The 23,071-nt window shown below is 46.0% G+C and overlaps 1 protein-coding gene across 1 annotated transcript in view; it reads left to right on the top strand.

Annotated features, from left to right (window-relative positions):
• LOC120061514 (ER membrane protein complex subunit 1-like) overlaps nt 1–23,071 on the top strand; it is a 36,123-nt gene that overhangs the window by 10,201 nt on the left and 2,851 nt on the right. Inside the window, exons 12-21 of the mRNA XM_039011406.1 lie at nt 403–519; nt 1,282–1,481; nt 5,643–5,792; nt 6,395–6,556; nt 6,725–6,844; nt 7,003–7,140; nt 12,040–12,213; nt 13,804–14,014; nt 14,950–15,034; nt 22,525–22,654. Coding sequence (XP_038867334.1) covers nt 403–519; nt 1,282–1,481; nt 5,643–5,792; nt 6,395–6,556; nt 6,725–6,844; nt 7,003–7,140; nt 12,040–12,213; nt 13,804–14,014; nt 14,950–15,034; nt 22,525–22,654 — 1,487 coding nt within the window. The remainder of the gene's footprint in view (nt 1–402; nt 520–1,281; nt 1,482–5,642; nt 5,793–6,394; nt 6,557–6,724; nt 6,845–7,002; nt 7,141–12,039; nt 12,214–13,803; nt 14,015–14,949; nt 15,035–22,524; nt 22,655–23,071) is intronic.

Genomic DNA, 23,071 nt, shown 5'->3' with positions numbered 1-23,071 from the left:
TTGCAGGAAATTGGCTTTAAAAATCTGTTTTCTTTCAGCTACATGGAAACATTTGTAGAATTGCAGGGAATTTTCATAAATGTTTAAAAAAAAATCTCACCAGCGCCAAGATGTTAAATATTCTCTACAATGTCGCCGTGACGACGGGCGACCGTTCACATTGCCACGCCCACCACCTAAGCTTATTTTGGATTCACAAAAAACCCTGAACACAATGGAACACACACACTTTTTTAAATGTATGTAATCTGTAAAGTATTTTTGTATGTAATGTCACTTTTGTGTCAGACCCCAGGAAGGCTAGCTTTCGCCATTGGCTAACGGGGATCCTAATTAAAAATCACATATCGCACACATATACACACACTAGACGAGGCTTCTAACCAACACCTGTGATTCCAGGACGTGTGGTATGGACCAGAGAGGAGGCCCTAGCTGATGTTGTTACCATGGAGATGGTGGACCTGCCACTCACTGGCACCCAGGCGGAGTTGGAGGGGGAATTTGGCAAGAAAGCTGGTATGGAACATCAGAGTTCATTATTCACGTTAGCATTTTAACAACACAACGTAAAGCAAAGACGACGTAAATAAAATAATTGAGGATGACAAAAAAAAAACTATTTCTCCAAAACAATACGATTTAACGTTATTATGCTTAGTCATTCTCTTTAAAATATATGTATTGAACATGTCTTTTTTGTAATAATTTTTTTTTAATTCCATGTATTTTATTTTTGTATGTGTTTTTTTGTCTCTTTTTGGCTTTGTATTTGTGATGGCCTGTGTTTGTTGCCGCCAGTAACGTATAATGTTAATTTGACCCTGTCTAAGTTAATTGTCCTCTATGTATTGCTATCCCCAATTGGCTTAAGTCTTGCTCTGTCTCTTTTGGTTTCCTAATTGCTGCGCTTGGATCCAGCCATTCAAGGTAAAGCTCTGAGCTTTCTGTCCTTTCTGTTTGCTTATGTTGAAGATCAGTAACAAAGGGCTCTGATTTAAGTTTCTGCTTTGTTGTGTTCTTGTAGTCTTTGTCGTTTGTTGTGTTCTTGTAGTCTTTGTCGTTTGTAGATGAGGTTGTGAGCTTCAGTGTTGACCTCGTGTATTTAGTGTCCCTGTAGAAAGAATCCATTGACGTCCAGATAAACCCGAGGAAACTTCTTGCGGTCCAACCTTCTATCGTGACGACTTCACTCTCGAACCATAACTGTTTTTAGAATCTAACGACTAAAACTGTAGATAATAACGTGTGTCCGTCTGTCCGTGGTTCTCCCTCCTCTAGACGGGTTATTCCCCATGGTGCTGAAGCGTCTGTCATCCCAGGTGATTCTGCTCCAGGCGTGGCTGGCACACCTGTGGAAGTTGTTCTACGAAGCCCGTAAACCTCGCAGCCAGGTTAAGAACGAGGTCACCATAGAAACGTTGTCCAGGGATGAGTTCAACCTGCAGAAGATGATGGTTATGGTCACGGCCTCGGGGAAGGTGAGACGAGAGGGGGAGGGTGGGGTCACGGCCTCGGGGAAGGTGAGACGAGAGGGGGAGGGTGGGGTCACGGCCTCGGGGAAGGTGAGACGAGAGGGGGAGGGTGGGGTCACGGCCTCGGGGAAGGTGAGACGAGAGGGGGAGGGTGGGGTCACGGCCTCGGGGAAGGTGAGACGAGAGGGGGAGGGGGGGGTCACGGCCTCGGGGAAGGTGAGCCGAGAGGGGGGGGGGTCACGGCCTCGGGGAAGGTGAGCCGAGAGGGGGGGGGGGTGGGTCACGGCCTCGGGGGAGGTGAGACGAGAGGGGGGAGTCACGGCCTCGGAAGGGGAGGGGGGGGTCACGGCCTCGGGGAAGGTGAGAGGGGGGGGGGTCACGGCCTCGGGGAAGGTGAAACGAGAGGGGGAGGGGGGGTCACAGCCTCGGGGAAAGTGAGACGAGGGGGAGTCACGGCCTTGGGGAAGGTGAGACGAGAGGGGGAGGGGGGGGTCACGGCCTTGGGGAAGGGGAGGGGGGGTCATGGCCTCGGGGAAGGTGAGCCGAGAGGGGGGGGGGGGGGGGGGGGGTCACGGCCTCGGGGAAGGTGAGACGAGAGGGGGGAGTCACGGCCTCGGGGAAGGTGAGACGAGAGGGGGAGGGGGGGTCACGGCCTCGGAAGGGGAGGGGGGGGTCACGGCCTCGGGGAAGGTGAGAGGGGGGGGGGTCACGGCCTCGGGGAAGGTGAGACGAGAGGGGGAGGGGGGGTCACAGCCTTGGGGAAAGTGAGACGAGAGGGGGAGGGGGGGTCACGGCCTCGGGGAAGGTGAGACGAGAGGGGGGGGGGGTCACGGCCTTGGGGAAGGGGAGGGGGGGTCATGGCCTCGGGGAAGGGGAGGGGGGGTCACGGCCTCGGGGAAGGTGAGACGAGAGGGGGAGGGGGGGGGTCACGGCCTTGGGGAAGGGGAGGGGGGGTCATGGCCTCGGGGAAGGTGAGAGTGGGAGGGGGGGTCACGGCCTCGGGGAAGGTGAGAGGGGGAGGGGGGGTCACGGCCTCGGGGAAGGTGAGACGAGAGGGGGAGGGGGGGTCACGGCCTCGGGGAAGGTGAGAGGGGGAGGGGGGGTCACGGCCTCGGAGAAGGTGAGACGAGAGGGGGAGGGGGGGGGTCACGGCCTCGGAAGGTGAGAGGGGGAGGGGGGGTCACGGCCTCGGGGAAGGTGAGAGGGGGAGGGGGGGTCACAGCCTCGGGGAAGGTGAGAGGGGGAGGGGGGGTCACGGCCTCGGGGAGGGGGAGGGGGGGGTCACGGCCTCGGGGAGGGGGAGGGGGGGTCACGGCCTCGGGGAGGGGGGGTCACGGCCTCGGGGAAGGTGAGGGGGGTCACGGCCTCGGGGAAGGTGAGAGGGGGAGGGGGGGTCACGGCCTCGGGGAAGGTGAGACGAGAGGGGGAGGGGGGGTCACGGCCTCGGGGAAGGTGAGAGGGGGAGGGGGGGTCACAGCCTCGGGGAAGGTGAGAGGGGGAGGGGGGGTCACGGCCTCGGGGAGGGGGAGGGGGGGGTCACGGCCTCGGGGAGGGGGAGGGGGGGTCACGGCCTCGGGGAGGGGGGGTCACGGCCTCGGGGAAGGTGAGGGGGGGTCACGGCCTCGGGGAAGGTGAGAGGGGGAGGGGGGGTCACGGCCTGGGGAAGGTGAGACGAGAGGGGGGGGGGGTCACGGCCTCGGGGAAGGTGAGACGAGAGGGGGAGGGGGGGTCACGGCCTCGGGGAAGGTGAGACGAGGGAGGGGGAGGGGGGTCACGGCCTCGGGGAAGGTGAGACGAGAGGGGGAGGGGGGTTCACGGCCTCGGGGAAGGTGAGACGAGAGGGGGAGTGGGGTCACGGCATCGGAAGGTGAGACGAGAGGGGGAGGGGGGGTCACGGCCTCGGGGAAGGTGAGACGGGAGGGGGGGTCACGCCTCGGGGAAGGTGAGACGAGAGGGGGAGGGTGGGGTCACGGCCTCGGGGAAGGTGAGAGGGGGAGGGGGGGTCACGGCCTCGGGGAAGGTGAGAGGGGGAGGGGGGGGTCACGGCCTCGGGGAAGGGAGACGGGAGGGGGGGTCACGGCCTCGGGGAAGGTGAGACGAGAGGGGGAGGGGGGTTCACGGCCTCGGGGAAGGTGAGACGAGAGGGGGAGTGGGGTCACGGCATCGGAAGGTGAGACGAGAGGAGAAGGGGGGTGTGTGTTTATAGATGGCAGAAGGTGATCCTCAAAAACAAAAACAAAAAATAAACAAAAAGTGAACTGCTGCTAGAGATCTACTCTCATTGGTAGAGAGGTTCTACTGTCTGTTGACCTCAGAACCAACATTGGTAGAGAGAGGTTCTACTGTCTGTTGACATCAGAACCAACATTGGTAGAGAGAGGTTCTACTGTCTGTTGACCTCAGAACCAACATTGGTAGAGAGAGGTTCTACTGTCTGTTGACCTCATCACTAATGTCTGTTGACCTCAGCACCAACATTGGTAGAGAGGTTCTACTGTCTGTTGACCTCAGAACCAACATTGGTAGAGAGGTTCTACTGTCTGTTGACCTCAGAACCAACATTGGTAGAGAGAGGTTCTACTGTTGTGCCTCGTGAACATTGTAAGGTTTACTGTTTGACCTCAGAACCAACCTTGGTAGAGAGAGGTTCTACTGTCTGTTGACCTCATCACTAACATTGGTAGAGATGTTCTACTGTCTGTTGACCTCAGAACCAACATTGGTAGAGATGTTCTACTGTCTGTTGACCTCAGAACCAACATTGGTAGAGAGGTTCTACTGTCTGTTGACCTCAGAACCAACCTTGGTAGAGAGAGGTTCTACTGTCTGTTGACCTCATCACTAACATTGGTAGAGATGTTCTACTGTCTGTTGACCTCATAACCAACATTGGTAGAGAGAGGTTCTACTGTCTGTTGACCTCATCACTAACATTGGTAGAGATGTTCTACTGTCTGTTGACCTCAGAACCAACATTGGTAGAGAGGTTCTACTGTCTGTTGACCTCATCACTAACATTGGTAGAGAGGTTCTACTGTCTGTTGACCTCAGCACCAACATTGGTAGAGAGGTTCTACTGTCTGTTGACCTCATCACTAACATTGGTAGAGAGGTTCTACTGTCTGTTGACCTCATCACTAACTGGTAGAGAGGTTCTACTGTCTGTTGACCTCAGCACCAACATTGGTAGAGAGGTTCTACTGTCTGTTGACCTCATCACTAACATTGGTAGAGAGGTTCTACTGTCTGTTGACCTCATCACTAACATTGGTAGAGATGTTCTACTGTCTGTTGACCTCATAACCAACATTGGTAGAGAGAGGTTCTACTGTCTGTTGACCTCATCACTAACATTGGTAGAGATGTTCTACTGTCTGTTGACCTCAGAACCAACATTGGTAGATAGGTTCTACTGTCTGTTGACCTCATCACTAACATTGGTAGAGAGGTTCTACTGTCTGTTGACCTCAGCACCAAATTGGTAGAGAGGTTTACTGTCTGTTGACCTCATCACTAACAATGGTAGAGAGGTTCTACTGTCTGTTGACCTCAGCACCAACATTGGTAGAGAGGTTCTACTGTCTGTTGACCTCATCACTAACATTGGTAGAGAGGTTCTACTGTCTGTTGACCTCAGCACCAACATTGGTAGAGAGGTTCTACTGTCTGTTGACCTCATCACTAACAATGGTAGCACTTCACAGTAGTCCTAGTGAGGCTCATATATGCAGGATGTTGTGTTACTTCAGTCGTAACACAAGCTCTGTAAAAATGCTCTGAATGTGATGCAGTTTTTTTTATGCAATCGATTGAATAAATGATTGGAATGATGTTCGGCTTTCTCAGTGCGTTTGTTCTTGGCCATAAAATAAGTATAAACTATCAAAATATAGAAAGTCGCACACTGCATGTATAATCTCCCAACAACTTAATGGGTATTTACCAACTTTTCGGCAAAAAGGCAATAAATTGTTGGGAGTTTTATACATGGAGTGTGTGACTTTCTTTATTTTGATAGTTTATAGTTTATTCGCCGTTAGTCAGCACCTCCACACAAACTATTTTCTGGGGGTGCGACCAGCTCATGTTATTTTTTTTAACATAAAATAAGTATTGTTATACTTTATAGCACACGGTATGAAATAATGATCATCTGTTTGGTTCCAGCTGTTTGGCATCGACAGCAAGTCAGGCAGCATTCTGTGGAAGCACTACCTGGAGAATGTCCAGCCCAACGCAGCTTTCAAACTGATAGTCCAGAGGACCACCGCTCACTTCCCACATCCCCCACAGTGCACTCTGCTCATCAAGGATAAGGTAGGAAAACAACACCATGGACTGTGTTGCAAACTAGTCCTTACTACATCATTTATAAATGTTTTATATGTGAGAGCTCTGGTGATTTTTTTAAGATTCCCAAATTATTGACATTTGATCTTGAACGTAAAAAAGACATTGGGGGCTGTCGTAATCAAGCATCTCAGTAGCATTTAATACCTCAGTGTTTACATACTGGGGGCGGCAGCGTAGCCTAGTGGTTAGAGCGTTGACTAGTAACCGAAAGGTTGCTAGATCAAATCCCCGAGCTGACAAGGTACAAATCTGTCGTTCTGCACCTGAACAAGACAGTTAACCCACTGTTCTCCGGTAGGCCGTCATTGAAAATAAGAATTTGTTCTTAACTGACTTGCCTAGTTAAATAAAGATAAAATAAAAAATACTGTAACTGTGGGGCAGCTCTTACACCGACTGGATGTAACGTTGGAGGAAATGTCTATGTCTATTTTTCTAAACATTTCTACTTTTTCATTTTTAACGTTATGGAATGTTTTTAATGGAGGAAGACTTTTATTTTGGAGGAAGACTTTTATTTTGTAACATTGCAGACTGCTTCAAAACATTTCTGTTTTTCACCCCAGGACACTGGCCTGGCCACCCTGCATGTGTTCAACCCCATCTTTGGCAGGAAGAGTCACATCGCCCTGCCGGCCCTGCCCCGACCCATCCTCCAGTCACTACTACTACCGGTTATAGACCAGGACTACGCCAAGGTCCTGCTGCTGGTCGATGACCAATACAAGGTAGGACTACATCTGTCTGATTTCAAGGCCTTGGGGGGGATGAAACATCAATGATGTGAAATAAAACATTATGCTGCATTGTGGGAAAGATTTGCGCCTTTATTTTGTAAAGTACCTGTTAGTGTTGACTTCTTCTGCCTTTTATATGCCTTCCCTCCCTCCCTTCAGGTGACAGCCTTCCCCTCCACTAAGAACGTCCTGCAGCAGCTCCAGGAGATGGCCTCCTCTATCTTCTTCTACCTGATCCATTCAGATCAGGGAAACCTGTCTGGATTCAGGCTGCGCAAGGTGACTTAACACTGTGTGTGTGTGTGTGTGTGTGTGTGTGTGTGTGTGTGTGTGTGTGTGTGTGTGTGTGTGTGTGTGTGTGTGTGTGTGTGTGTGCACGCGACATTCATTTGTGTATGCATGGATGTGACATTGAGAGTGTGTGTGTGTTCCTCCAGGACCTGTCCACAGAGCGGATCTGGGAGGTGGTCCTACCTACAGAGGTCCAGAAGATAGTAGCTGTCAAAGGGAAGAGGCCCAACGAGCATGTCCACTCTCAGGGCAGAGTGATGGGAGACCGCAGTGTTCTCTACAAGGTAAACACTGCTCTAGGTGGTAGGACAGGGTTCTCTACAAGGTAAACACTGCTCTAGGTGGTAGGACAGGGTTCTCTACAAGGTAAACACTGCTCTAGGTGGTAGGACAGTGTTCGCTACAAGGTAAACACTGCTCTAGGTGGTAGTAGGACAGGTGTTTCTACAGGTAAACACTGCTCTAGGTGGTAGGACAGTGTTTCTACAGTAAAACTGCTCTAGGTGGTAAGACAGTGTTCTCTACAAGGTAAACACTGCTCTAGGTGGTAGGACAGGGTTCGCTAAAGGTAAACCATGCTCTAGGTGGTAGGACAGTGTTTCGCTACAAGGTAAACACGCTCTAGGTGGTAGACAGTGTTCGCTACAAGGAAACACTGCTCCTAGGTGGTAAGACAGTGTTCGCTACAAGGTAAACACTGCTCTAGGTAGTAGGACAGTGTTCTCTACAAGGTAAACACTGCTCTAGGTAGTAGGACAGTGTTCACTACAAGGTAAACACTGCTCTAGGTAGTAGGACAGTGTTCTCTACAAGGTAAACACTGCTCTAGGTAGTAGGACAGTGTTCGCTACAAGGTAAACACTGCTCTAGGTGGTAAGACAGTGTTCGCTACAAGGTAAACACTGCTAGTCAGGTATAGGTTAGGAAGGGTGTCTCTCTATAAGGGAAACAGACTTGCTCTCTCTAGGTGGTAGGACAGTGTTCGCTACAAGGTAAACACTGCTCTAGGTGGTAGGACAGTGTTCTCTACAAGGTAAACACTGCTCTAGGTGGTAGGACAGTGTTCTCTACAAGGTAAACACTGCTCTAGGTGGTAGGACAGGGTTCGCTACAAGGTAAACACTGCTCTAGGTGGTAGGACAGTGTTCTCTACAAGGTAAACACTGCTCTAGGTGGTAGGACAGTGTTCTCTACAAGGTAAACACTGCTCTAGGTGGTAGGACAGTGTTCTCTACAAGGTAAACACTGCTCTAGGTGGTAGGACAGTGTTCTCTACAAGGTAAACACTGCTCTAGGTGGTAGGACAGTGTTCTCTACAAGGTAAACACTGCTCTAGGTGGTAGGACAGTGTTCTCTACAAGGTAAACACTGCTCTAGGTGGTAGGACAGTGTTCGCTACAAGGTAAACACTGCTCTAGGTGGTAGGACAGTGTTCTCTACAAGGTAAACACTGCTCTAGGTGGTAGGACAGTGTTCACTACAAGGTAAACACTGCTCTAGGTGGTAGGACAGTGTTCACTACAAGGTAAACATTTCTCTAGGTGGTAGGACAGTATAGTTGTGGCCAAAAGTTTTGAGAATGACACAAATATACATTTTCACAAAGTTTGCTGTTTCAGTGTCTTTAGATATTTTTGTCAGATGTTACTATGGAATACTGAAGTATAATTACAAGCATTTCATAAGTGTCAAAGGCTTTTATTGACAATTACATGAAGTTGATCCTTCTTTTACAAGACCTCTGCAATCCGCCCTGGCATGCTGTCAATTAACTTCTGGGCCACATCCTGACTGATGGCAGCCCATTCTTGCATAATTAATGCTTGGATTATGTCAGAATTTGTAGGTTTTTGTGTGTCCACCTGCCTCTTGAGGATTGACCACAAGTTCTCAATGGGATTAAGGTCTGGGGAGTTTCCTGGCCATGGACCCAAAATATCGATGTTTTGTTCCCCGAGCCACTTAGTTATCACTTTTGCCTTATGGCAAGGTGCTCCTTCATGCTGGAAAAGGCATTGTTTGTCACCAAACTGTTCCTGGATGGTTGGGAGAAGTTGCTCTCGGAGGATGTGTTGGTACCATTCTTTATTCATGGCTGTGTTCTTAGGCAAAATTGTGAGTGAGCACACTCCCTTGGCTGAGAAGCAACCCCACATGAATGGTCTCAGGATGCTTTACTGTTGGCATGACACAGGACTGATGGTAGCGCTCACCTTGTCTTCTCTGGACAAGCTTTTTTCCGGATGCCCCAAACAATCGGAAAGGGGATTCATCAGAGAAAATGACTTTACCCCAGTCCTCAGCAGTCCAATCCCTGTACCTTTTGCAGAATATCAGTCTGTCCCTGATGTTTTTCCTGGAGAGAAGTGGCTTCTTTGCTGCCTTTCGTGACATCAGGCCATCCTCCAAAAGTCTTCGCCTTATTGTGCGTACAGATGCACTCTGCACACCTGCCTGCTGCCATTCCTGAGCAAGCTCTGTACTGGTGGTGCCCCGATCCCGCAGCTGAATCAACTTTAGGAGATGGTCCTGGTGCTTGCTGGACTTTCTTGGACGCCCTGAAGCCTTCTTCACAACAATTGAACCGCTCTCCTTGAAGTTCTTGATGATCCGATATGGTTGATTTAGGTGCAATCTTACTGGCAGCAATATCCTTGCCTGTGAAGCCCTTTTTGTGCAAAGCAATGATGACGGCATGTGTTTCCTTGCAGGTAACCATGGTTGACAGAGGAAGAACAATGATTCCAAGCACCACCCTCCTTTTGAAGCTTCCAGTCTGTTATTTGAACTCAATCAGCATGACAGAGTGATCTCCAGCCTTGTCCTCGTCAACACTCACACCTGTGTTAACGAGAGAATCCCTGACATGATGTCAGCTGGTCCTTTTGTGGCAGGGCTGAAATGCAGTGGAAATGTTTTTTGGGGGATTCAGTTCATTTGCATGGCAGAGAGGGACTTTGCAATTATTTTCAATTCATCTGATCACTCTTGATAACATTCTGGAGCATATACAAATTGCCATCATACAAACTGAGGCAGCAGAAAATTTATATTTGTGTCATTCTCAAAACTTTTGGCCACGACTGTAGACTACAGCAAGGGTTCTTCAACCTCTACAGCCTGGGACCCAAATGAGAAAGTCTGTTTTTCCTGGCACCCAAGTTTTTGAAAACATGCAACTATACGTAAATATCGGTGCATTTCATTGTCCTTATGCCTGAAACAAATGCAGTATAGACAACAACAAATAATGAGATATACATATAAATGATTAAAAACAGTCTTACATATCTGTCTAGGTTGGAACTGTTGCTGCTAAAATTAATTCACATTAATTCATTCTGAACTGGAATAAACTGACTGATCAAATCACACAGATATGTCTCTCTGTCTGTCATGGTCTGTCTGTCATGGTCGGTCTGTCTGTCATGGTCGGTTTGTCTTGGTCGGTCGGTTGATCTGTCTTGGTCTAAATCTGTGTGACGTGTTAAATAATTGTATTCAGAATTTTAAAAAATTACTTGTATTTTAACAGCAACAGTTCCAACCTAGACTTGTTTCCAACAGTAATTTATACAGTAAGATGTACAGTAATTTATACAGTAAGATGTGTACAGTAGGTGTGATCCATTTTGATTCTCCATCTGTATTGCACTATCAGTATCTTGCTAGCTTGCTTTGGCTAACATTAGCTAGCTAGTTATTAGCTGTGTACGAGGGGATTGTTTGTAAGAACTAATCTACTACTATGAGAGAGAGAGTACTCCCTTATTTCTGCTAATCATCACCTGTTATAAAATGACAACAATGCCTCGCTAGCTGACTTACTCGTCCACTGTCGAAGCACTGTTTCCTGAAGCATTCTGCCCTGTTCTGACAGAGCTCCTTGGGTTTACCGTCATGCTGTGGATGTTTTGGTCAGGACGGGTCGGTTTTTAATTTGTTCGTTTTGAGAGACTCATTTCTAGCATGCTGACCAATCCGGTCGTGCGGTTCACCCACACCAGAAGCGATCAGGACACGCAGGTTGAAATATCAAAACAAACTCTTAACCAATTATATTAATTTGGGGAACAGGTCGAAAAGCATTAAACATTTATGGCAATTTAGCTAGCTATCTAGCTAGCTTGTTGTTGCTAGCTAATTTGTCCTGGTATATAAACGTTGATTTGTTATTTTACCTGAAATGCACAAGGTCCTCTACTCCGACAATTAATCCACACATAAAACGGTCAACCGAATTTGTTTCTCATCTCTCCTCCTTCCTTAAGGCTTTATTTTTCTTCTTTGGACTTTAAATGGCGGTTGGCAATCAACTTTAAGGTGCACTACCACCACCAACTGGACTGGAGTGTGGACATCAGTTCATCTTTCAATCACCCACATGGGTATATGCTCCTAAAAACCAATGAGGAGATGGGAGAGGCGGGACTTGCAGCGTGTTGAGCGTCACAAATAGAACTCATTTCTATTTTAGAGACCTGGCCACGCAGACGCCCGCGAGCAGTGTGGGTGCAATGATTGAATAACATGTATGTGTACATTTTATTTTTGCGACGGCCAGCGGTGTGGTCAGCACTTCACCGCACAAAACACATTGCGGGCGATCCTTGTTATTTCTCAAAGTTTGTACAAAACCCAAGAGAGAGAAACTCATCGCTGTATTTGCGTTTTCATGACGATTTGAGCTCACTCAGAACTTGTGGCTAGTTTGAGTTCATTTGATGACAGCTTGTAAGTGATGGCGAGTGGGAATGACAAGTCAGTGGCTGACAGCACATCATATGCTGCTGAACCACAGCTCTGAAGCGTGTAGGTCGCGGAGTGCAGTTGCACACGTGGCCAAATCAATTCCAGTAATTAATTAAATAGTTATACATTAACTCTGACGTGTCACGACCCACTATTAACACGTCAATTGGGTTGCGACGCATATACTTTAAGAAAGGCTTAAAGGGTCTACACTCAAACTATTAAGGGCTGGTTTCCCAGATCCAGATTTAGACTAGTCCTGGACTAAAAAGCATTTTCAGCGGGTAATATCTGCAAACTCTGACCCAAAAGTTTAACTTTTAATAATTGTTCAGGAGCAACAAGTGCACATACAAACTTGTTGGAAATAAGAAAAATTGTGATTTTTGTGTGAAGACCTGAATAACAGTCACTTTTTTTTTTTACCACAGTACCTAAACCCTAACCTGCTGGCAGTGGTGACGGAGAGTACAGACACCCACCCTGAGCGGGCCTTTGTGGGCGTGTTCCTGGTCGATGGTGTGACCGGACGCATCATCCATGAAGCCGTCCAGAGAAAGGCCAGGGGGCCCGTCCACTTTGTCCACTCTGAGAACTGGGTTGTGGTGAGTAGTAGTAGCAGCAGTATTTGTAGCAGAAGTATTCGCAGTAGTAGTACTACTATCAGTAGTAGTATTCTCAGCAGTAGTAGTAGTATTCTCAGCAGTACTATCAGTAGTAGGAGCAGTAGCAGTACTATTATCAGTAGTATTCTCAGTAGTAGTAGTATTCTCAGTAGTGGTGGTAGTAGTATTCTCAGCAGTACTATCAGTAGTAGTAGCAGTGCTATTAGTAGTAGTAGTAGTAGTATTATCAGTGGTGGTAGTAGTAGTATTATCAGTAGTATTAGTATTATCAGTAGTAGTAGTAGTATTATCAGTAGTAGTAGCAGTGGTAGTATTATCAGTAGTGGTGGTAGTAGTAGTATTATCAGTAGTGGTGGTAGTAGTAGTAATATCAGTAGTGGTGGTAATAGTATTTGTAATATCAGTAGTAGTGGTGGTGGTAGTATTATCAGTAGTAGTAGTATTATCAGTAGTAGTAGTATTATCAGTAGTGGTAGTAGTAGTATTATCAGTAGTGGTAGTAGTAGTATTATCAGTAGTGGTGGTAGTAGTATTATCAGTAGTGGTGGTGGTAGTAGTATTATCAGTAGTGGTGGTGGTAGTAGTATTATCAGTAGTGGTGGTGGTAGTAGTATTATCAGTAGTGGTGGTGGTGGTAGTAGTATTACCAGTAGTGGTGGTAGTAGTAGTATTATCAGTAGTAGTGGTGGTAGTAGTAGTATTATCAGTAGTGGTGGTAGTAGTAGTATTATCAGTAGTAGTGGTGGTAGTAGTATTATCAGTAGTGGTGGTAGTAGTAGTATTATCAGTAGTGGTGGTGGTGGTAGTAGTATTACCAGTAGTGGTGGTAGTAGTAGTATTATCAGTAGTAGTGGTGGTAGTAGTAGTATTATCAGTAGTAGTGGTGGTAGTAGTATTATCAGTAGTGGTGGTGGTGGTAGTAGTATTATCAGTAGTGGTGGTAGTAGTAGTATCAGTAGTAGTAGTATTATCAGTAGTGGTGGTGGTAGTAGTAGTATTATCAGTAGTGGTATTAGTATTATCAGTAGTGGTGGTGGTGGTAGTATTACCAGTAGTGGTGGTGGTAGTAGTATTATCAGTAGTGGTGGTGGTAGTAGTATTATCAGTAGTGGTGGTGGTGGTAGTAGTATTACCAGTAGTGGTGGTAGTAGTAGTATTATCAGTAGTGGTGGTAGTAGTAGTATTATCAGTAGTAGCATTTGTAGTAGGAGTAGCAGCAGTTGTTACGGTCACAAGTGTTACAAAGATGATTTCTATGGTGAGGGAAAAGGTTAATGAACTACTGTCTTCCAGCTATTGAGAAACCCTAAACATTTTCTCTCTCTCCCTCTGTCCCTCCCTCTGTCCCTCTCTCTGTCCCTCTCTCTGTCCCTCTCTCTCCCTCTGTCCCTCTCTCTGTCCCTCTCTCTGTCCCTCTCTCTGTCCCTCTCTCTGTCCCTCTCTCTGTCCCTCTCTCTCTCTCTCTCTGTCCCTCTCTCTGTCCCTCTCTCTGTCCCTCTCTCTCTCCCTCTGTCCCTCTCTCTCTCCCTCTGTCCCTCTCTCTCTCCCTCTGTCCCTCCCTCTCCACAGTATGAGTACTGGAACACCAAGTCCAGGCGTAATGAGTTCAGTGTGCTGGAGCTGTTTGAAGGGACAGAGCTGTATAACAGCACAGTGTTCAGTAGTCTGGACAGACCCCACCTGCCCCAGGTCCTACAGCAAACCTACATCTTCCCCTCTCCCATCACCACCATGGAGGCTACGCTCACTGAGAAGGGCATCACCTCCAGACATCTCCTGGGTCAGTATGGGTGGGAGGGAGGGAGGGATGGGATGGGAGGGAGGGATGGGATGGGAGGGAGGGAGGGATGAGTTGGTGGGAGGGAGGGATGGATGGGAGGGAGGGATGGGAGGGGAGGGGAGGTATGGGTGGGAGGGAGGGAGGGAGGGATGAGTTGGTGGGAGGGAGGGATGGGAGGGGAGGGGAGGGAGGGAGGGATGGGAGGGGAGGGGAGGGAGGGATGAGTTGGTGGGAGGGAGGGATGGGAGGATGGGAGGGGAGGGGTGGGAGGGAGGGAGGGAGGGAGGGAGGGAGGGAGGGATGAGTTGGTGGGAGGGAGGGATGGGTGGGTGGGTGTTTTTGTGGGTGGGTGGGTGTTTTTGTGGGTGGGTATTTCTGTGGATGGGTGGGTGGGTGTTTTTGTGGATGGGTGGGTGGGTGTTTTTGTGGGTGGGTATTTCTGTGGATGGGTGTGTGGGTATTTCTGTGGATGGGTGGGTGGGTGTTTTTGTGGATGGGTGGGTGGGTGGGTGGGTATTTCTGTGGATGGGTGGGTGGGTGTTTTTGTGGATGGGTGGGTGGGTGGGTGGGTATTTCTGTGGATGGGTGGGTGGGTGTTTTTGTGGATGGGTGGGTGGGTGGGTGGGTGGGTGGGTATTTCTGTGGATGGGTGGGTGGGTGTTTTTGTGGGTGGCTAAATGTTGCTCCCTGAGACCTCCTGAGTCAGTACTTTTTAAATATTTAAAATAATAAAGAGATTGAAAAACGGTGCCTAAACAATAACCAAGGATACTAAGAAGTATTTGTTATTGATTTTCATGGTTACATTTTTTGCTGTTGTTGCTAAACCTTTAGTTATGCAGATTTTACAATGGTGTCACGTACCAGTTTAGTGGATTTAATGCCCTCTTTCAGCACTACCTGTATCGTAATTCATTTTGCTATTTGTTTCTCAGTGGGGCTACCATCAGGGGCCATCTTGTCTCTCCCCAAGATGTTCCTGGATCCACGGAGACCAGAGGTCGTCACTGAACACAGCCGGTTAGTACCAACACATACCCCTGGGTCGTGTTCATTAGGCACCAAAAGGAAGAATATGTTCTGAAACTGGGAGGGGAATACCTCTTTTTGTCCAATTACGAATGCACATTTTTGTTTTCTGTTTCAAAACATTTTTCTACATTGTGCACTAATGAACAGGACCCTGTTGTTTGACCGTTAGAGGAATACTGGTTAAAATCAAATGTTATTTGTCACATGTGCTGAATACAACAGGTGTAGTAGACCTCACAGTGAAATGCTGAATACAACAGGTGTAGTAGACCTCACAGTGAAATGCTGAATACAACAGGTGTAGTAGACCTCACAGTGAAATGCTGAATACAACAGGTGTAGTAGACCTTACAGTGAAATGCTGAATACAACAGGTGTAGTAGACCTCACAGTGAAATGCTGAATACAACAGGTGTAGTAGACCTCACAGTGAAATGCTGAATACAACAGGTGTAGTAGACCTCACAGTGAAATGCTGAATACAACAGGTGTAGTAGACCTTACAGTGAAATGCTGAATACAACAGGTGTAGTAGACCTCACAGTGAAATGCTGAATACAACAGGTGTAGTAGACCTCACAGTGAAATGCTGAATACAACAGGTGTAGTAGACCTTACAGTGAAATGCTGAATACAACAGGTGTAGTAGACCTTACAGTGAAATGCTGAATACAACAGGTGTAGTAGACCTTACAGTGAAATGCTGAATACAACAGGTGTAGACCTTACAGTGAAATGCTGAATACAACAGGTGTAGAAACCTCACAGTGAAATGCTGAATACAACAGGTGTAGTAGACCTCACAGTGAAATGCTGAATACAACAGGTGTAGAAACCTCACAGTGAAATGCTGAATACAACAGGTGTAGTAGACCTCACAGTGAAATGCTGAATACAACAGGTGTAGTAGACCTCACAGTGAAATGCTGAATACAACAGGTGTAGTAGACCTCACAGTGAAATGCTGAATACAACAGGTGTAGAAACCTCACAGTGAAATGCTGAATACAACAGGTGTAGAAACCTCACAGTGAAATGCTGAATACAACAGGTGTAGAAACCTCACAGTGAAATGCTGAATACAACAGGTGTAGAAACCTTACAGTGAAATGCTGAATACAACAGGTGTAGTAGACCTCACAGTGAAATGCTGAATACAACAGGTGTAGTAGACCTCACAGTGAAATGCTGAATACAACAGGTGTAGTAGACCTTACAGTGAAATGCTGAATACAACAGGTGTAGTAGACCTTACAGTGAAATGCTGAATACAACAGGTGTAGTAGACCTTACAGTGAAATGCTGAATACAACAGGTGTAGTAGACCTTACAGTGAAATGCTGAATACAACAGGTGTAGTAGACCTCACAGTGAAATGCTGAATACAACAGGTGTAGTAGACCTCACAGTGAAATGCTGAATACAACAGGTGTAGTAGACCTCACAGTGAAATGCTGAATACAACAGGTGTAGTAGACCTTACAGTGAAATGCTGAATACAACAGGTGTAGTAGACCTTACAGTGAAATGCTGAATACAACAGGTGTAGACCTTACAGTGAAATGCTGAATACAACAGGTGTAGTAGACCTCACAGTGAAATGCTGAATACAACAGGTGTAGTAGACCTCACAGTGAAATGCTGAATACAACAGGTGTAGTAGACCTCACAGTGAAATGCTGAATACAACAGGTGTAGTAGACCTTACAGTGAAATGCTGAATACAACAGGTGTAGTAGACCTTACAGTGAAATGCTGAATACAACAGGTGTAGAAGACCTCACAGTGAAATGCTGACTACAACAGGTGTAGTAGACCTCACAGTGAAATGCTGAATACAACAAGTGTAGTAGACCTTACAGTGAAATGCTGAATACAACAGGTGTAGTAGACCTTACAGTGAAATGCTGAATACAACAGGTGTAGAAGACCTCACAGTGAAATGCTGAATACAACAGGTGTAGTAGACCTTACAGTGAAATGCTGAATACAACAGGTGTAGAAGACCTCACAGTGAAATGCTGACTACAACAGGTGTAGTAGACCTCACAGTGAAATGCTGAATACAACAAGTGTAGTAGACCTTACAGTGAAATGCTGAATACAACAGGTGTAGTAGACCTTACAGTGAAATGCTGAATACAACAGGTGTAGAAACCTCACAGTGAAATGCTGAATACAACAGGTGTAGTAGACCTTACAGTGAAATGCTGAATACAACAGGTGTAGAAGACCTCACAGTGAAATGCTGAATACAACAGGTGTAGTAGACCTTACAGTGAAATGCTGAATACAACAGGTGTAGTAGACCTCACAGTGAAATGCTGAATACAACAGGTGTAGATCTTACAGTGAAATGCTGAATACAACAGGTGTAGAAGACCTCACAGTGAAATGCTGAATACAACAGGTGTAGTAGACCTTACAGTGAAATGCTGAATACAACAGGTGTAGTAGACCTCACAGTGAAATGCTGAATACAACAGGTGTAGTAGACCTCACAGTGAAATGCTGAATACAACAGGTGTAGTAGACCTTACAGTGAAATGCTGAATACAACAGGTGTAGTAGACCTCACAGTGAAATGCTGAATACAACAGGTGTAGTAGACCTTACAGTGAAATGCTGAATACAACAGGTGTAGACCTTACAGTGAAATGCTGAATACAACAGGTGTAGTAGACCTCACAGTGAAATGCTGAATACAACAGGTGTAGTAGACCTTACAGTGAAATGCTGAATACAACAGGTGTAGTAGACCTTACAGTGAAATGCTGAATACAACAGGTGTAGTAGACCTCACAGTGAAATGCTGAATACAACAGGTGTAGAAACCTCACAGTGAAATGCTGAATACAACAGGTGTAGAAACCTCACAGTGAAATGCTGAATACAACAGGTGTAGAAACCTCACAGTGAAATGCTGAATACAACAGGTGTAGAAACCTCACAGTGAAATGCTGAATACAACAGGTGTAGAAACCTCACAGTGAAATGCTGAATACAACAGGTGTAGAAACCTCACAGTGAAATGCTGAATACAACAGGTGTAGTAGACCTTACAGTGAAATGCTGAATACAACAGGTGTAGTAGACCTTACAGTGAAATGCTGAATACAACAGGTGTAGTAGACCTTACAGTGAAATGCTGAATACAACAGGTGTAGTAGACCTTACAGTGAACTGCTGAATACAACAGGTGTAGACCTTACAGTGAAATGCTGAATACAACAGGTGTAGTAGACCTTACAGTGAAATGCTGAATACAACAGGTGTAGTAGACCTCACAGTGAAATGCTGAATACAACAGGTGTAGTAGACCTTACAGTGAAATGCTGAATACAACAGGTGTAGTAGACCTTACAGTGAAATGCTGAATACAACAGGTGTAGTAGACCTCACAGTGAAATGCTGAATACAACAGGTGTAGTAGACCTCACAGTGAAATGCTGAATACAACAGGTGTAGTAGACCTCACAGTGAAATGCTGAATACAACAGGTGTAGTAGACCTCACAGTGAAATGCTGAATACAACAGGTGTAGACCTTACAGTGAAATGCTGAATACAACAGGTGTAGAAACCTTACAGTGAAATGCTGAATACAACAGGTGTAGTAGACCTCACAGTGAAATGCTGAATACAACAGGTGTAGTAGACCTCACAGTGAAATGCTGAATACAACAGGTGTAGTAGACCTCACAGTGAAATGCTGAATACAACAGGTGTAGTAGACCTTACAGTGAAATGCTGAATACAACAGGTGTAGTAGACCTCACAGTGAAATGCTGAATACAACAGGTGTAGTAGACCTCACAGTGAAATGCTGAATACAACAGGTGTAGTAGACCTCACAGTGAAATGCTGAATACAACAGGTGTAGTAGACCTCACAGTGAAATGCTGAATACAACAGGTGTAGTAGACCTTACAGTGAAATGCTGAATACAACAGGTGTAGTAGACCTTACAGTGAAATGCTGAATACAACAGGTGTAGTAGACCTCACAGTGAAATGCTGAATACAACAGGTGTAGTAGACCTCACAGTGAAATGCTGAATACAACAGGTGTAGTAGACCTCACAGTGAAATGCTGAATACAACAGGTGTAGTAGACCTCACAGTGAAATGCTGAATACAACAGGTGTAGTAGACCTCACAGTGAAATGCTGAATACAACAGGTGTAGACCTTACAGTGAAATGCTGAATACAACAGGTGTAGTAGACCTTACAGTGAAATGCTGAATACAACAGGTGTAGTAGACCTGACAGTGAAATGCTGAATACAACAGGTGTAGTAGACCTTACAGTGAAATGCTGAATACAACAGGTGTAGTAGACCTCACAGTGAAATGCTGAATACAACAGGTGTAGTAGACCTCACAGTGAAATGCTGAATACAACAGGTGTAGAAGACCTCACAGTGAAATGCTGAATACAACAGGTGTAGTAGACCTCACAGTGAAATGCTGAATACAACAGGTGTAGAAACCTCACAGTGAAATGCTGAATACAACAGGTGTAGTAGACCTCACAGTGAAATGCTGAATACAACAGGTGTAGAAACCTTACAGTGAAATGCTGAATACAACAGGTGTAGTAGACCTCACAGTGAAATGCTGAATACAACAGGTGTAGTAGACCTTACAGTGAAATGCTGAATACAACAGGTGTAGTAGACCTCACAGTGAAATGCTGAATACAACAGGTGTAGTAGACCTCACAGTGAAATGCTGAATACAACAGGTGTAGTAGACCTCACAGTGAAATGCTGAATACAACAGGTGTAGTAGACCTCACAGTGAAATGCTGAATACAACAGGTGTAGTAGACCTTACAGTGAAATGCTGAATACAACAGGTGTAGTAGACCTCACAGTGAAATGCTGAATACAACAGGTGTAGACCTTACAGTGAAATGCTGAATACAACAGGTGTAGTAGACCTCACAGTGAAATGCTGAATACAACAGGTGTAGTAGACCTTACAGTGAAATGCTGAATACAACAGGTGTAGTAGACCTTACAGTGAAATGCTGAATACAACAGGTGTAGTAGACCTTACAGTGAAATGCTGAATACAACAGGTGTAGTAGACCTCACAGTGAAATGCTGAATACAACAGGTGTAGTAGACCTCACAGTGAAATGCTGAATACAACAGGTGTAGTAGACCTCACAGTGAAATGCTGAATACAACAGGTGTAGTAGACCTCACAGTGAAATGCTGAATACAACAGGTGTAGTAGACCTCACAGTGAAATGCTGAATACAACAAGTGTAGTAGACCTTACAGTGAAATGCTGAATACAACAGGTGTAGTAGACCTTACAGTGAAATGCTGAATACAACAGGTGTAGAAGACCTCACAGTGAAATGCTGAATACAACAGGTGTAGTAGACCTTACAGTGAAATGCTGAATACAACAGGTGTAGTAGACCTTACAGTGAAATGTTGAATACAACAGGTGTAGTAGACCTCACAGTGAAATGCTGAATACAACAGGTGTAGTAGACCTCACAGTGAAATGCTGAATACAACAGGTGTAGTAGACCTCACAGTGAAATGCTGAATACAACAGGTGTAGATCTTACAGTGAAATGCTGAATACAACAGGTGTAGAAGACCTCACAGTGAAATGCTGAATACAACAGGTGTAGTAGACCTTACAGTGAAATGCTGAATACAACAGGTGTAGTAGACCTCACAGTGAAATGCTGAATACAACAGGTGTAGTAGACCTTACAGTGAAATGCTGAATACAACAGGTGTAGACCTTACAGTGAAATGCTGAATACAACAGGTGTAGAAACCTCACAGTGAAATGCTGAATACAACAGGTGTAGTAGACCTCACAGTGAAATGCTGAATACAACAGGTGTAGTAGACCTTACAGTGAAATGCTGAATACAACAGGTGTAGTAGACCTTACAGTGAAATGCTGAATACAACAGGTGTAGTAGACCTCACAGTGAAATGCTGAATACAACAGGTGTAGAAACCTCACAGTGAAATGCTGAATACAACAGGTGTAGAAACCTCACAGTGAAATGCTGAATACAACAGGTGTAGAAACCTCACAGTGAAATGCTGAATACAACAGGTGTAGAAACCTTACAGTGAAATGCTGAATACAACAGGTGTAGTAGACCTTACAGTGAAATGCTGAATACAACAGGTGTAGTAGACCTTACAGTGAAATGCTGAATACAACAGGTGTAGTAGACCTCACAGTGAAATGCTGAATACAACAGGTGTAGAAACCTTACAGTGAAATGCTGAATACAACAGGTGTAGTAGACCTCACAGTGAAATGCTGAATACAACAGGTGTAGACCTTACAGTGAAATGCTGAATACAACAGGTGTAGAAACCTCACAGTGAAATGCTGAATACAACAGGTGTAGTAGACCTCACAGTGAAATGCTGAATACAACAGGTGTAGTAGACCTCACAGTGAAATGCTGAATACAACAGGTGTAGACCTTACAGTGAAATGCTGAATACAACAGGTGTAGTAGACCTCACAGTGAAATGCTGAATACAACAGGTGTAGTAGACCTCACAGTGAAATGCTGAATACAACAGGTGTAGTAGACCTCACAGTGAAATGCTGAATACAACAGGTGTAGTAGACCTTACAGTGAAATGCTGAATACAACAGGTGTAGTAGACCTTACAGTGAAATGCTGAATACAACAGGTGTAGTAGACCTCACAGTGAAATGCTGAATACAACAGGTGTAGTAGACCTTACAGTGAAATGCTGAATACAACAGGTGTAGTAGACCTTACAGTGAAATGCTGAATACAACAGGTGTAGTAGACCTCACAGTGAAATGCTGAATACAACAGGTGTAGTAGACCTTACAGTGAAATGTTGAATACAACAGGTGTAGTAGACCTCACAGTGAAATGCTGAATACAACAGGTGTAGTAGACCTTACAGTGAAATGCTTACTTACAAGCCCTTATTCAACAATGCAGTTTTAAGAAAAATATGTTAAGAAAGTATTTACAAAAATAAACTGAAGTAAAAAATAAATATAAAATAAGAAAAATAACATAAAATTAAGGACCAACAATAAAATAACAGTAGCGAGGGGGTACCAGTACAGTAGCGAGGGGGTACCAGTACAGAGACAATGTGCAGGGGCACAGGTTAGTTCAGGTAATATATAGGTAGAGGTTAAGTGACTATGCATGGCTAATAAACAGAGATGCGCAGCAGCGTAAAATGGGGGAGGGGGGGGACAATGCAAATAGTCCGGGTAGCCATCTGATTATCTGTTCAGGAGTCTTATGGCTTGGGGGGTAGAAGCTGTTAAGAAGCCTTTAGGACCTAGACTTGGCACTCCGGTACCGCTTGCCGGGCGGTAGCAGAGAGAACAGTCTATGACTGGGGTGGCTGGAGTCTTTTTGGGCCCTTGTCACTATATGAAACTCTATGAAAGTAAGAATTGATTTATAATGTATTTTCAGTGAGGAGAACCTTATACCCTACGCCCCAGAGATGCCCATCCGCACAGAGTGGTTCATCAACTACAATCAGACCGTATTGAGAGTGAAAGGAATCTACACTGCCCCCTCTGGCCTGGAGTCCACATGTCTGGTGAGTCTATGGTCTATTACAGTGGTTTCCAACCTGTTTTGGCTACTGTACCACAAAGTACATTTTGCTATGTCCACAGTACCCTTGGAGTACCCCTCATGTGCATTTTACTAGTAGGGCTATGGTCTCATGGATCTTCTCTAGTACCCCCTGTGGATAGGCCAGGTACCCCCAGGGTCCTAATATCCCCTGTGGATAGGCCAGGTACCCCCAGAAATCCTAGTACCCCCTGTGGATAGGCCAGGTACCCCCAGGGATCCTAGTACCCCCTGTAGATAGGCCAGGTACCCCCAGGGATCCTAGTACCCCCTGTAGATAGGCCAGGTACCCCCAGGGATCCTAGTACCCCCTGTAGATAGGCCAGGTACCCCCAGGGATCCTAGTACCCCCTGTAGATAGGCCAGGTACCCCCAGGGT

The sequence above is a fragment of the Salvelinus namaycush genome, chromosome 16 (assembly GCF_016432855.1).
Source record: "Salvelinus namaycush isolate Seneca chromosome 16, SaNama_1.0, whole genome shotgun sequence".
NCBI lineage: Eukaryota > Metazoa > Chordata > Actinopteri > Salmoniformes > Salmonidae > Salvelinus > Salvelinus namaycush.
This window is presented reverse-complemented; position numbering and strand designations above follow the sequence as displayed.